The sequence below is a fragment of the Microtus ochrogaster genome, chromosome X (assembly GCF_000317375.1).
Source record: "Microtus ochrogaster isolate Prairie Vole_2 chromosome X, MicOch1.0, whole genome shotgun sequence".
Classification (NCBI taxonomy): domain Eukaryota; kingdom Metazoa; phylum Chordata; class Mammalia; order Rodentia; family Cricetidae; genus Microtus; species Microtus ochrogaster.
In genome coordinates, this window is record NC_022026.1 from 27,562,337 (window position 1) to 27,578,800 (window position 16,464).

Sequence of the window (16,464 nt, forward strand, 5' to 3'; positions counted from 1 at the left end):
CAGTGTTCAAAAGAATACAGTTTCCGTGTAATTATTTCGGGGCATAAGCTAGCCATGTGGGCGGTTGGGTGCCGGGGACACAGCCCGCCGCTCCTCAACACAAGTATGGGGGTTCTTCAAGAAAAATTCTCATTGATATGTACTGAAACAATTCCAAGTCAACATATCACAAACATCCTAGCATATCAATCACAGCTTTATTCTAAGTAGCTAAGTTATAAAACTAAATGTGTTCAATAGAGGATCAGATAATTATATTTATAATTATAAACAAGGAATTCCTTTCCACCATAAAGAAGAATGAGCTTGTGCCATTTGCAAGAAAATGCATAAAACTGGAGACAATCATATTAATCAGTCCAAAAATGCAAATATATATTTTCATCCATTTTTCATTCTTAGATTTTTATGGAGATTCATAAAAATCATATATATATATATATATATGTATGACCTGAATGTGTAAATAAAACTGTTCTGGAGAACAAATGAGAAGGGTAGGACAAGAAAGAGGAGAGTAAGGTAATACGGGGGTCAAATAAGATCCATGTGCAGTATATACTTACTTGAAATTGTCTTTACAAAATATTGTGCTGTGCTGTATATAATATATACATACAACAAGAATTAGAAAAAAACAATGAAAAGCAAATTTAAAAAGAAGTTATAAAGACAACTAAAGGGTATCCTAAAATAAATGAAACAAATACCAAAACTGATAAGATGCTATAGATACATTTATTGCTAGAGATACCAACATTAATCTGGAAGAAAGTTATAAAGAGAAAGTTCACGGATGGTTTGATTATCATCTAACACTTCATGTATTGATATTACTTCACATTGTACAGTAGTAAAATAGTACAGATTTGATTCAGCTACATTTAAAGATGTGGTTTGAGGGGAGCCTTTAGAGTTGAACACTGGAAAAAGAATCCTCTGGTTTCATGAGGAGACTAGACAAGAATATACACATACATTTTCTGTCTCATCATGTGATGGCTTGTACAGTCTCAAAGTTCAAGGTCATTTCTGAACAAAGTTCCCAGATCTTATACTTGTAGAACTGTGAGCCAAACAAACTCCTCTTTTTTTCTAAAGTAGACTGTCTCTGGTATTTCCTTATAGTAATCAAAATTTTATTATTTATTAGTTAATACACATAAACAACCTAACTAAATACTGTAAGGAATTAGAAAAGTTACAATGTAAAACCATTAGTTCACAAGGTATTTTTAACTGAAATACAGGAACTACTGTAAATGCAAAAGAAAAATAAACCTGCCTAGAACTCCAATTCACCAGTTAATTCCCTCTATCTTTCATTGAGCTACACTCCCAGACCAAGAATGTAAGGTGTTTAAAGCAATAAAACCAGAAGACTAAAATAGAAGGACTGCAAAGCCTTTGTCCTTTCACTCACCAGGCTCAGCAGCCTGTGGCCAGCCAGTATTAGATTCTAGAACTCCATGGGCATGCACAGAATATGGTCGACTGGCATTATTCTTGAACACCACAGTTAAGATATCACCAACCTCTCCTCTGATAAGTGGACCTGATACATACAAAAGAAGTACAAGTTTCATTAGCAGGGAAGTAAAACGGGAGATATCAAAGAACAAGGCATAACTGCAAGATCCATGTAACTGGGAATTAATCTTCCTAAGACTAAAAGACATGCTTGGGTTCATTTTCAGATTCAGAAGTCCTAAAATTGGTATTGCTATGAATAGCATGAGGGTACCACAAAAATACAAATGTGCTTCATATTATCCCCATTTTCCTCATCCTATTTTTCTCTATATAATAACCAAAAGCTCTAGAGGGTCTCTGAGTTTTGCGGGATCATTGACAGTAAGGACTGAAGTCTTGCCATGTATAGCCCATAGAATAACTGTACTCTGGTGTAGGAGTTCCTTCTGTTTGTGTGTTGCTTTCATTAGATAGTGAATAAAGAAACTGCCTTGGCCTAGTTGATAGGGAAGAACTTAGGTAGGCGGAGAAGACAGAACTTAATTCTGGGAGGAAGAAAGCAGAGTACAAGAGCTGCTATGGAGCCGCCAGGTCAGACATGCTAAATCTTTCCGGGTAAGCCACGACCTAGTGGTGATACACAGATTAATAGAAATGGATTAAATCAAAATGTGAGAATTAGCCAGTAAGAGGCTAGAACTAATGGGCCAAACAGTAATTTAATTAATACAGTTTCTGTGTGGTTATTTGGGGTGTAAGTTAGCCAGGCGGCTGGGATAAACAAAGGGACCCTCTCTCCATCAACAGTACTCTCCTCAGAGGGCAGTGGGTCCTGTCTGGTCTAGGATGAAAATAAACAAACCCATTGTACAAAAGCAGCATACAACCTTGATTAAATTGAGGTATGGGGGCAATTGTGGCTCTGTGTATTATTCTTGGTTTTACATGCTGGAGCTCCTAAATTCTCCTGCCTCTGGAGTGTTTTAAAATCTACTACCTTCAGATGATCCATGTCTCAAAGGTACAGAAAATCAGAACATTCTGGTTCATGTTACAGCAGAATCCATGTTTCTACCACTACTCCCTTCCATGCTTATATTCATGGCCACTTTATATAACAGGGCCATACTTTTACTATTCCACATGGAAAAGATGAGAATGAAGGATGAAAAAACCTCCCTGATATGATATAGATGTAATAAAAGCAACCCAGCCTCCTAGATGCCAGGATGTAAGTAGAATTTCCTTACCCAGGATTCCCAAGTGCTCCTCTGGTCCAGACCTCTGCTGAGGAATCCTGAAAGTACCATCAGTGTATTCCCTGAATACAGCTTTCTTATATCTGGAACCCAGGAGCCCATCCTTGTTGCTCAGGAAAACATGACCATAACTAGAAGAATTCAAAGAGTGTTATTAGTACCTGACCTTCAACCTTTACTTTCAGTTATGGAGAAATTAATTTAGAACTAATACTCATGTCAAATATGAAAAATGTAGATCTATCCATTATAATGTCAAATTGCATTACCATGATTGAAAATAGTACATTTCTGAAGCTATGTTTGTTATTTTTTATCAACCAGATAGATATTTGCAGTTTGATTCACTGAGCTAAGAATCAAAAAATTGTCACTTTGGTTCCAGCTGTAAGTGAATCTTAGATTGGGAATTATTTAACAGAAGGACAAGGCACAAAGTGTCAGTTGAGTATCCATAGTTGCTGTTGGAGATCAAAAGTTGGAAGACATGGGATCTTACAGCTTTCTGATTATAGGATTCTTAGCAGTTGACAGTGTTTATCATTTATTTTAACAGTGAAATTTCCAAATAGGTGAGTCTTGAGGTGGAATCACTAGGTCAGAATTGACGGATATACAAAGACACTGTCACCCAAAAGAGGAGGCAGGACTTAGAGTTCAGTCCACTGTTTCTTCCCTTCCTTCTTTTCTAGCAATGACTTATCAGCTATGCATGATGGATGAAATCAAGGCTGACAGAAAAAAAATCCTATTTCCTAACTCCCATAGAATTTTAGCATGAAGACTTCAACCTATACTTATAGAGGTCAAGAATTGACAAAAGACAGGGAAGGTACCACAAACTAGAGGAAACTATTATTAGTAATACTTTGTACCACAGTTTGTATTCTCATCTCCCTCTTTTTAGTAACAGAGTCACCTAGGCTTTAGTGGAACACATGGCTGTTTTCACAGATGTACATTGTAGCCATGTGAATAAGCTTAAGAAATAGAACATGAGAAAAACTGATATATACAGCTTACAGGTCTATCCTCCCAAGCAATGCTGTTTTCTGGAACTTGAAAGCTGGGGATAGCCACCACTAAAATAACCATCTTGGTCCCAGAGATGGAAGGAGGAGATGCGGGCAGCATAGTTGCTCATAGGTAAATAACAGCTAAAATTGTAGCCTATTTAAACTACTCTGTTTTGGACTTTTTCTGTTTCCCAGTTTGGTCTGTACCTTAATAAATGACCTTGAGACATTCCATTGCTTGAGTAAATCCCTATGAACTTTAAGTTCCATTGTAGGTAAGTTTTATCTAATTAGAAGGGAGCAAGGCTAAGAGGGCAAGATGTAGCAAGGTCTTTGCTTCAGTTCATTGGCTAATGAACTGAAGCAAAGAGCTGGAATTCAAGATCCTTCAATTCTAGGCTAACTTCTTTTGTCAGAATATTTGGGTGGTTATAAAAATGCTTCCTACTTTCAGTTTCTGTTGTGATCTGGCTGCCCTCACTCCCCCTGACCAACAGCTAAACTTCCTTGTAATTGACAAGGATGTCTGTGTTCTTTCTGGCTGGTGGTTTTCCGCAGATGCTTTCCAGTCTGTTTAAAGGTATAAAAGGCTTTAGCTTGGGAAAAAAATAAAGGTTTCTGTTCTTTCAACTGAAAATGAGTCTCCTGAAGTCTCAATCCCAGCACCCCCGCCAGTCTCGGCACCCAGGCTGTGCTGGTGCAGCAAGTTTTGGTATCTAAAGTTGTGGTCTCTCCTTTTCTGAAGCCTTACCTGTCCTCCTCAGATGTGTTGTGCCATTCCAGTTCCCAGGTTCTGTCAGGGCAATAATCCCACTCCACCTCTTCTGCCATGATGTAATAGACTCTTGAAGCCTGGTAGTGTTGGCGTGGGCTATCTTGACGGCTAGAACACTGGGAGACATTATAAACTGCCCTCATCCCTGCTTCTCTGTGGCTGCCTGCTTGGCAATAGATTTCAAATGTCCCTAAAAGATAATCGGAGAGTGAAATCTGAGTAAGAATACTCATCAGAAGCATGTGGGGAATAGGTTCCCTTTTCCTAGCTATACTTCAGAAGAAAGGTGGTCTATGAAAAAGCCCTTACATGATTTCAAGTGCATTACAAGTTTGTTGAGACTTATATGCACAGAAGAGGTCCAGTTCTGAAGCCACTGGGTTAAAAATTAAAGATTTCCAGGAGAATAAGGAACTCCTCCAGGGATGCCATATCCTTGGAAACCCCCTTTTTTAGATAAATTATAATCCCATTTGCTACTTATTAGCTATCTAAGCTTGTATGGGTTTCCAATTTCAGTTCTCTCTTCAGTAGATCGAGAATCATTTTGCATCCTTCATTTGGCTGTTTTACAAATAAAGATTGTCTGGCTGGCCAGACCACTTAGCAGGTCAAGGTATTTGCCCCAAAAGTCTGGAAGTGTGAGCCCAATCCTTGAACCCACAGTGGAAGTTGAAAATCCACTTCCAAAATTGGACTAAGAGTCCGTATGTGTGTCATACAATACATGCAATCACACTCACCATATATATCACATACAAATACATGGCCAACAGTAATTAATCCAGAAAGAAATATAGCATGTATCACTATGTTTGATAAATGTGCAGTAAGTGAAATAATAAGTAAACAGTAATCAATATAGATTAATAATTATTATTTAATATAAACATTGACTTTTTTCCTACAAAATGCCTCCAAAACTTAAAGACCTACTAACAAAAGAAACAAACAAACCCTAAGAATTTAAACATATATTTAAAACAAATTGTCTGATTACATGGAAGCTTACATGACAGATCTTTTTTCTTTCTTCTTTTTTTGAGACAGGATTTCCCTATGTAACCCCGCATAACCCTAGCTGTCCTGAAACTTGCTCTGTAGATCAAGCTGACCTCAAACACAGAGATCCACCTGCCTCTGCCTCCCACGTGCTAAGATCAAAGGTGTGTGCCACCACTTCTGGTATTCGTAATAGATCTTTTAAAGGTGACATCTTAGGCTTTATACTGTATTTAGATATTTATCTTGGATAACTGTGATATATGAACTATATCTAAATAGCTAAATGAACCTGTCTGTAGCCACAGGTTTCTGTGTGGAAGACTCTAACTCAGATTATGCTAATCAAATGGAGCTAACTATTTTAGTTTTGTTATTTTCATTGTTCCTACATTGCTGCCTACAAACTACCCTGCCACTATAAATATTTCATCAACTAGTAAGTCTCTTATGAATGGTCCCTAAACTATTGATCCAGGCCCATTTTCCACCCTCAGTTATTTTGCCAACTAAATCTGTTTCTGACTGCTTCCTTGCATATTCCTACCTTGTATTTTTTTCACTCCTGTTGTTATTCCTTTCTGAAATATATGTTCTTCCAAGTCTGAAACTCTACAAGTGCTTACTCCTTTGCAGAATCCAATTCATAGTTTATCTCCTTTAGAAACTTCTCCTTGATTGTTTGGGCCTAATTGCCACCATACTCTTGACCTTTCCATTACTATGTGTTCCATCATTAAGTGACACCATAAAACACTTAAATGTTCTGTATTTAAAATTAGTGCCTTACATTATTTTATAGACACCTTGGAAGCAGGAGTATTTTCATTTCTTTCTGTATCTTCTTCCCAAGACTTTTATTTTTATCATCCTATGCACCCATTTGATCAATAAATCTTAGCACCTCTTCCTTAAAAATCACTCTTTCACTCCGTTCCTATGGGCTCGCTCTTGGTTCCAAACCCACTTAGCCCTTTCATTCAGCCCCCTCAGTCTTCCCTCCTAGTCTATCTATATTCATTTGTGTCACCCGCTGACCCACAGAAGCACTCTTTTCCAGTGACCCCATAGCCCACTTGTCTAGGACACAGATGGGGAAAGAGCAGCCAAAGAATAAGACAGCCATCCAACAAAGACAAGACCAGATATTGACTCCAAGAAACATCTTGAACATCATAATTCTAGGTATTTCAATCTCAGTGCAAAACTGCAACATGAGGCTGGGTGGTGATGGTGCATGCCTCTAATCCCAGCACTCGGGAGGCAGAGGCAGGCAGATCTCTGTGAGTTGGAGGCCAGCCTGGTCTACAGAGCGAGTGCCAGGACAGCTAGGGCTGCACAGACAAACTGTGTCTCAGACAAAAATTGTAACAGGAACAGCCAGGAAAATATGCTTTTACTAGAATCCAGTAACCTTACTGCAGAAGGCCCTGTAGAATGCGATATAGCTGAAGCACAAGACAAGGACTTCAAAATAGCAATTATGAAGATGTTCAAGGACCTTAAAGAGAATATAAATGAATCATTTAATGAAGCCCATGGGGGGGGCAGTTGAAGGAAATAATGAAAGAACTAAAAGAAATGGTAGTGGAATTTAACAATATAGAATCCTTAAAGAAAACTCAAACTGAAATAAAACTGGAAATGGAAAATTTAGGATGAGAGTGAAAAACCTCAGAAGACTCATCAATAGATTGATTACATGGCACAAAAGAGAGAATCTATAACCTTCTATCATGTAAAATATCCCTTAGCCTACCACTCTGCAACGCTTGCTTTCTCTCTCTAGCTCTCTCTTTTTAGACAGAGTCACCTCACATAGCCAAGGCTGGCCTTGAACTCACTATGGAGCAGCAGCTGGGCTCAAATTTGGCATCTTTCTGTCTGCATCTCCACAGTTCTGGAAATCCACGCATGCATCACCCTGCTTGGCCTTACCGACCTTGCACTAACCTTGAACAAGCTATGTTGGTTCTTACTTTACATTGGTCCTTTTCATCACCATTTAGGCTTCAGCTTATGTGTCACATCTTTGAGAGTATTTCTTTTGGACACATTGCTCTAAAATAACATCATCATCATCATTTTATCATATTACTCCCTGCCTTTTGTTTTCTAACCTGTGTCAGTATCTGAATTTATTCATGTATATTAATAATATTCTAAGAGAAAACCTCCTATTTAGGACAGGTATGACGGTGCATGTCTTGAATCCCAGCACTTGTGAAGCAGAGACAATATAACAAATCATATTTCAAAGCCAGCCTTGGATACACAACAAGTTTCAACACAGCTGTATATCAAGATCGTGTCTCAAAACACAAAAGTTCACATACAAAAAGATTGTTATATAACTCATTTGCTCTAGTATTACAATCTTACCAGTAAAAGGTTTTCAATTAATAGGGGTTTAATGACTAAATGTACCAGCAAATGCAGTGATTTATGCACGCTGCCCAAAAGCCAGGCCAGTAAGTTGGCTTAAAAGGTCTTGGCTCTCGCCGGCAAAGCTGACAGCCTGAGTTTGTTTGTGGAGCTCACATGATAGAAGGAGAAAACCAACTCCATAAAGTTGTCATCTTACCTCCATGCAAGTGCTGTGCCATGCACACCCCCATAAATTAATTCATTAGATTAAAAAAAATTGAAAAACAAAAGTTATGTTATGAGTCAGGACATAGTATTTTAAAAATAAAGCGTGAGAGCTACTTGATGCTAAGGAAACAAGTTATAAACATTCTGGTCTGGGAGAGTCATATGCCGTTGCAAAAAATTTTCTCATAACAATCGTGTTTTTTTAACTCACTTCTTTTTCAACATTCTTCTGTTCCAGGTTCTTAATATCGAGCATCACAATCTTAACACTCCTAGTTATTGCTACAACTAAAATATCACCGCATTTATGAATATGTTTTACCATGCAATATCAAGTAAGGAAACAAACCACTGGAATCAACCTTCTCGAGTCAAGGTTTTGCTTCTTTATGTCTACAGTGATCTTTACATCTCTGTCTCATTTCATTGCATGACAATAGCTACTCATCCTTGAAAGACCAGTCTGAAACTACAGCTATAAAACCTCCATCAGAATGTCTGCTTTCCTAGGAAACCTTCACTCTGTAAGTCAGGAAAACTTTGTTACGGTTACCTTCGTGCCATAGTTCTTCGCAGAGAGTGTCATCATGAGCTTAGTAACGTCTACATACTTACCCCCTTTCCCACTATCTTTAAACTACCTGATTCATCCCCATAGCCCCAGTACATAAGGCAGGAAGTGCAAGAAAATAGATATTAAGTGAAAATGTTTAATAGAAAATAGAAACTAAGGAGTGGGGAATTAAAAAGAGGAAAAAGAGGGAAGAAGATGAAAAGAAAGTAGGAAAAAAGCAAATGCAACAGAAATAAAGATAAACTAAATAAAAATAGACTGGTGAGACAGCTCAGTGTGCAGAATCACTTGTTGCCAAGTCCCTGATCTGAGCTGGATCTCTGGGATACACATGGTGGAAGGAAAGAACCAACTCCCACAAATTGTCTTCTGACCTCCACAGGCACATATGAGTGTAAACACTCACACACACAGAGACAGAGAGTGGGAGACAGAGACAGAGAGATAGAGAGAGACAGACAGACACACATATACACAGAGAGATACAGAGACATAGAGACACTGAAAGAGAAAGACAGAGAGTCAGAATCAATAGATATATTTTTAAAGTCACTAAAGGAAAAAGAATTGAAAAAAAAAGAAGAAAACCTCAAGAAATAGAAAGAAGCAAGGAAAATGAATAGGAAGAATGCAAAGAAAAACTAGAGCAAGACTCCAGCCAGGAAAGCAGGCAGGGTAACTGCAGATCTTCACCTCTGTCCTCTCCTCCAAACCTAACATGCCAGTCTCCCGCCCAGCTCTGAGGCAGACCACCTGTTGTAGTCGCTCCTCACTCTCTGTCCTCATTCCCAGGAGATTAAACCGATCCTTGTAGAAAATCTTGCTTTCCTTCAATTTGTAGACCCTCCCTCAGGCCCCCACCCTTCTAGCTCATTTCTAAGTGTGAGATCCCAATACCTAGAAACATTTTACCCAGAACCCCCAGGAGCCACAGCTAGCATAATCCCAAATAATTCCCTACCAGGCAATACACAGCCACTAGACCCTCCTAAGAACCAGAGGGGGCAAGAGAAACTAAGGAAAAAACACCCACCCAACAAAGACAGGACCAGATAACAGCACCTAGAATTGGAATCACCCCAAACCAAGATGCTTAGAAGCCAGCATGAAAACATAATTACAGTCAGGACAAGATGTGCCCACTAGAGCACAGCAGCCCTACCACAGTAGGTCCTGAGAATTGTAACATATCTGAAGCACAAGACACAGACCGTAGAATAGCTTTTTTCAATATGATAGAGTTCCTTAAAGAGGAGATGAATAAATGCCTTAAATAAATCTATGAAAACACATACAAATATTGGAAAGAAATGGATAAAACAGTTCAAAATCTGGAAGGCAAAATAAAATTAATAAAGAAAATCCAAATTGAGGAAATGAAAAATTTAGGAACTCATTCAGGAACCTCAGAGAAAAACCTCACCAGCAGAATATAAGAGATGGAACAAAGAATTTTTGGCGTAAAGAAGATAAAAGTAATGCTTACTTTGTTCAAAGAAAATGTTAGATCTAAAAAAAAAATTCAGACACAACACATCCTGGAAATCCATGGGTCTATGAATGAACAAATCTAATAATAATAGGAATAGAGGAAGGAGAGAAAGCCCAGGTCAAAGGCACAGGAAATACTTTCAACATTTCATAGAATTTCCTTAATGACAGAACCATAAGGACATACTTTAAAAATGTGTACTCTACCAAACTGGAAAATCAAAAAGAAGTGGAGAATTTTCTCAATATATTCCACTTATCAAAGTTAATTTAAGATCAGATAAGCAACCTTATTTTTTCTGGTTTTTCGAGACAGGGTTTCTCTGTTCCTTTGAAGCCTATCCTGGAACTAGCTCTAGCTCTTGCAGACTAGGCTTGTCTCAAACTCCACAGAAATTTGTCTGCCTCTGCCTCCCAAGTGCTGGGATTCAAGGCATGCACCACCACTGCCCAGCTCAGATAACTAATTTAAACAGGGCCAAATGGTTTTAGCACAGAATTCTACCAGACTTTCAAAGAAGAGTTAAGGCCAATACTTCCCAAATTATTCCAAAAATAACAATGGAAGGAAGATTTCCCTATTCGTTTTACTAGACCACCATTACCCTAAAACCCAAATTACATAAAGAACCAACAAAGACAGTTACAGATTAATTTCCCTTATGAACATCAGATTCAAATATCCACAATAAAAAAACTTTAAAAACAAATCCAAGAACGCATAAACACAAACACACACACACACACACACTTTGATCAAGTAAGTCTCATCCCCAAGATATAGGGATGGTTCAGCATACATAAACTGATAAATGTAATCCACCATATAAACAAACTGAAAGAAAAAAAACCAAAAGATCATCTCACTAGATTCAAAAAAGGTCTTTAGCAAAATCCAACACTCTTTCATGATGAAAATTTCTGAAAGATTAGGGAAACAATACAGACACACCTCCCATAATAGAGGCAGTTTACTTCAAGTCCAGAGTGAACATCTACTTAAGTGGAAAGAAACTCAAAGCAATTCCACTAAAATCAGGAACAAGACCATGTTGTCCACTCTCTTCATACTGATTGAATATAGTACTTGAAGTCTTAGTTAGAGCAGTAAGACAACTGAAGGGAATCAAGAATACAAAAATCAAAATGGAAAAAGTCAAAGCATCTTTACTTGCAGATAATATGATAGTATACACAAGTGACCTGAAACTTCTACAGCTAATAATTCTTGTTTCAGATAAGTAGTGGGAAACAAGATTACATCACAAAAAATGAGTAGCATCCCTATAAACAAACTACAAATTGAGAAAGAAAAAGAAAAATGCCTTTCACAAAACCTCAAAAAATATAAAATATCTTAGAGTAAATCTAACAAAGAAAGGAAATGACTTGTATGATAAAAACTTAAAGACTTGGAAAGAAATTGAAGATGTCAGAAAATGGAAAGATCTCTCATGTTCATGGATAGGTAAGATTAGTATAGTAAAAACAGCATCCAACCAAAAGCAATCTACAGAGTAAATATAATCCCTATCAACATGCCAACACAATTCTTCACAGATCTTTGAAAAGACAATTTTCAGCTTCATATGGGAACACACACACACACACACACACACACACACACACGAGTCAGAACAGCTAAAACAATACTAAAAAAAACTGATGGAGGTGTCACCATTCCCAATTTGAAGTGGTACTACAGAGCTGTAGTCATAAAAGCAGCATGGTGATTCACAAAAGCAGACATGTTAATTAATGGAATTGAATTGGTGGCCCTGACATAAATTCACACACCTATGAATACCTGATTTTGACTAAGAAGCCAGGAATATACAATGAAAAAAAAAGATAGCATCTTCAAAAAATGCTACTGGTTAAAGTGGATCCCTGCATATAGAAGAGTAAAACAGATCCATATTTATCATCCCGCACAAAACTCAACTCCAAATGAATCAAAGAATCCAATGTAAAACCAGATACTGTAAACCTGATAGAAGAAAGAGTAGAGAAGAGCATTGAACTCATTGGCACAGGAAAAGACTTTCTGAAAAGAACACTATTAATGCAGGCACTATGATCAACAATAAATAAAATGGGACCTCACTGTAAAGTTTCTGCAGGACAAAGGACACCATCATTGGACAAAACGACAGCCTAGAGATGGAAAGAGATTTTTAACCAGATCCACATCTGATAGAGCTAATATCTAAAATACATGAATAACTCAAAAAAAAAACTGTGTATCAAGCTACAACCCCTTTCAAGGATGGGGTACAGATCTAAACTGAGAATTCTCAATAGGGATAACTCAAATAACTGAGAAATACTTAAAGAAATGTACAACATCCTTAGTCATCAGGGAAATGCACATTGAAATCACTTTGAGATTTTTATCTTACACCCCTCAGAATGGCCAAGATCAGTAAAAACAAATGAAGGCTCCCTTTGGCAATGATGTGGTGGAAGGGGAGCACTCACACACTGCCGAAGGGAAGGCAAACTTGCGTAGAAACTACGGAAATCAGTGTGGTGGTCTCTAGGAAGATAGAAATTGATCTCCCTCAAAACCCTGCTATGCCATTCTTGGGCATATGCCCAAAGATGCTTTATTGTATCACAAAATACTTGCTCAGCCATATTCATAGCTGTACTCTTCATAAGAGCGAGAAACTGCAAGCAACCTAGATGTCACTCAATAGATGAATGGAAAAAGAAAATGTGGCAACATACTTGTGGAATATTACTCAGCCATTAATAAAATGAAGACATGAAATTTGCAGCTAAATGGATGGAACTAGAAAAAAAATCATCCTGAATAAGGTAACCCAGATCTAGAAAGACAAATATGGTATGTATTCACTTAAATGTGGATATTAGATATTAAGCCAATGACAACCAAGCTATAATGTGTAGAACCACAAAGACAGGTATAGAGTAAGTAACATACTAGTGGGCACAGATAAATCTCCCTAGAAAAAAAATAGAATAGATAATGATGGAAGGATGGGGAGGACTGGAACAGGGGGATCAAGAGAGGAAGTGTAGGAGACATAGGAATGAGGGAGGGAATGCAGGGAGAGACAGCTAAAATTAAGGGCATTGAGGGGCAATAAGGAAACCTAATACACTAAAAGCTTCCTAAAATATATGCATATATGAAAGTGATCTAAATAAAATTTCCAAGTAATGGGAGAAACAGAGACCAAATTGGACATCTCCTATCATTGAATGAAGCTTCCAGTACTGGTAATAAGTTACATCTAATTGAGTTGTTGGCTAACAGATCTTATGGAAACCCCAAACAACCCAGGCTGTTCCCAAGACTGCAGGTTGCTCTCCACAAACTGACAGCACATTTTGGTGCTCTGAATAAGGAATCATTAATGTGTTTAATCCACGCATTTTGGTGTTCTGGGTGAGATATCTTTAATGTGTCAGTGAAGCATTTTAGAGCGCTCAGTGTGAGAGCTGGATAGCCTGAATTGATATGAGCGTGTGTGGGGGAAGATCCCTTGTTGGCGACGCATAGCATGTTGGGGATTTGAATTTTGAATATCTCAGGTGCCAAAAGCAATATTAGTCTATGAGTCTCCTAAAAGCTCCCAGCTCGTGTGTTTGCAGTGGGGCGTAGGGTCCCAAGGCAAAGGGAAATCTGGCCATCTCAGGTTGGAAGAACCTATCTGTCACTCTTGGCAGCAGTGGTCCATGACCAGAAAGCTTTTCTCCAACACTACATCTTTTATTTCCTTCCTCTCGTTCGTCAAGTCCTATTAAATGCTACTTCAACTTGCAGTACCAGAGGTGGCTTTCTCTTAAGCAGACCAACGCCCAGCCTGCCTGTTCACTTTGTCTTCTGCTCTCACTCTGGAGAATCTCTTGGTTCTTCTATCTCATATCCAAAAACAATAGCTAGCAAATTTATTCTTTAAAAACTAGATTAAGATATTAAAACTGGCTTGTAAAGTTTTGTCGAGCAAACCAGACATAATACAATTCCTCTGGGGCCTCTTTGTTCCAGGCCCTATCTTAATCAGACAACTTAGCAGCCTGGCCACCTGCTGCTAGAACAGCAAGCAAGTCTCTGCCAGTTCTTCCCCTGAGGCTGCCTGGCCAGTCCATTCATAGCTAAAATGTCTGCTTTCACCTTGAAAACATTTTGGTTTTGTACTGTCTTTGTAGACAAAGGACGGTCATGGTCTTTGCTGATGAGACGTATTTGAGAGCTTGAAAGGAAAGTTCCATTATCGGAGTGTCTAAAGTAAAACTTCCACACTAAGGCACAGCTGCCCTCCAGTACTCAATGGGTTAATAAAGAAATCAGTAGAGACTCTTGAGGCCTCACAGACTCTGATACAAGGGCCTACAGTAAGTACATAAATAAACAAATAAAATCCCTAACCTTAAGACACACTCAGGGTATTGTTGCACTATCAGACAAAAAAGGCACAGAGAACTTGGTGGTTTTGCTGGAAATAATAAAGAGATTGCTAGCAACGTATTTCTTTCATTGATTTGTGAACATACAAATTCTAACTAGACCTCTTTAAGTGTTTCAAATGTGAGAAGCACGCTTTGCCTTTTCCTCGAGCCAACAGGCTTCCTACTGAAAGAAGTAAGCTCATAAGCAGGTTTCAATGGGAAAACGCACTCAAAACTAGCATGCTGTTGTTATTGACTTAAAGATTGCTTTTTTGCTACCTCTTTGCAGCCTGATAATGAAAACGATTTGCCTTTCCAATGACTACTCTCAATATTCAGGCACCCATATCTCCTAGTATTAAAAAGGATAAATGTGTGTAAAGACAGAAGGCGTTTCAGTTTTTAAAATGGCAAAAAGAGTTGCATATTTCCATATGAAAAGGTTGACAGTTGACGTAAGTGGCAAGGGTCTGAGTAGTTGATTCAAAGTATGTGAAATACGAGACATAGATGGTACATATGATATTAAAACTTCTGTGTTTAATTCATTGATATTAAACCTCTACTTAAATAAATGGGGTTTTCATAAGTTGTTACTAGCTACTAAAGCTTTATAAAAACATCATAAAAATTTTCATAGACATGGTCTCAAAAATTTAAATTTCTTTCAGATATTTAATTAATATCATGTTTAATTAATATCATGTTAATACCTTTTCGGGTTTCTTTGTTGCTACAGCTCAGATACTAATCAGCTGCAGAAATTTGCTGCCTGTTTCTCTGTTATGGGGATCTCAAAAGAGATCAAAATGGACAATGGTCCTTCTGACAATCAAAATCTTTATCTCTTTTTGCCAATTTTGAAAAGTTTATGTCCCTCTCAAGGTCATAAAAATGCCCTATAATCCTAAAGACAAGTCATAATTGAAAAGCTTATTTCTCACTCAACAATTAAATATTTAAACAAAAAAAATGGAGGGGGAGGGAATAAAGGAACTGACTCCTCAGGATCAACTTGCCAAAGCAACTTACACTTTCAATTTTAAAAATTGTTTCTCCCAGTCTTTCCCCTGACACCCATACAAATTAACATCATAAAAAGCAGGAAGTTTTATCCAAACCCATGATTTTATATAAATTCTCTCAAGGACCTAACTAACCTATGTTTGGGTACTATTCCCTTTATAATGTAGGGCTGAGGGTTCACATCTGTGCTTTCTCCTACAGGCCCTCTCTAGCTACAACAGGATTGGCAAAGTGAAACCATAACATAAACCAGAAAACAACAACCTGGTAACAAAAGAGGGACTCTTGTCTAACTTTTAACCACATAGAAATTGCATGCCACTGCTAATTCTCACCCTTTCCCAGAGTTACTCTCATAACAACGTTTTTTTTTCTCTCTCTCTCCTGGTTTTAATTCTGAAGCAAGCCTATTCATGCCTGGATTCCGGTTAATCTGGCTTGCCCGTGACATGGAAGATCTGCTTCAGAACAACTTAATTATTCCCTTGAACATATATGTACAAAAGATTCACTGGAATGATTGCTAAGGGCTGACTTAGCTGCCACAGTTGGAGCTACAACTGCGAAATTAGCCTTAACTCAGTCCGTCCAAACTAAAGCAACTGCAAATTCCTATCTTCAAAATGAACATCTGGAAATGATGTTTTATACTAACTGGCTCAAACCCTTTAATTGTTTTTTCAGGATTAAATATCAAGATGCAGTCTTTTATAGATAAATCACTCTGTCTGCCTCTTTCTCGAAGTCCTAGTGTGTCTTTGTCTACTCTTGAAAAGGACTACCCTTACCAAAGTGATGCTGATTTAGGCTGCCTGCCCAGTACATCATCCC

At 38.0% G+C, this 16,464-nt stretch overlaps 1 protein-coding gene across 10 annotated transcripts in view; it reads right to left on the reverse strand.

The window, feature by feature from the left end:
- Heph (hephaestin) overlaps window positions 1-16,464 on the reverse strand; it is an 84,561-nt gene that overhangs the window by 23,979 nt on the left and 44,118 nt on the right. For all 10 annotated transcript variants that reach the window (XM_026784871.1, XM_026784870.1, XM_026784875.1 and 7 more), the window contains 3 exons: window positions 4,500-4,713; window positions 2,724-2,863; window positions 1,424-1,555 (listed from right to left, as the gene is read on the reverse strand). In XM_026784871.1, coding sequence (XP_026640672.1) covers window positions 1,424-1,555; window positions 2,724-2,863; window positions 4,500-4,713 — 486 coding nt within the window. The remainder of the gene's footprint in view (window positions 1-1,423; window positions 1,556-2,723; window positions 2,864-4,499; window positions 4,714-16,464) is intronic.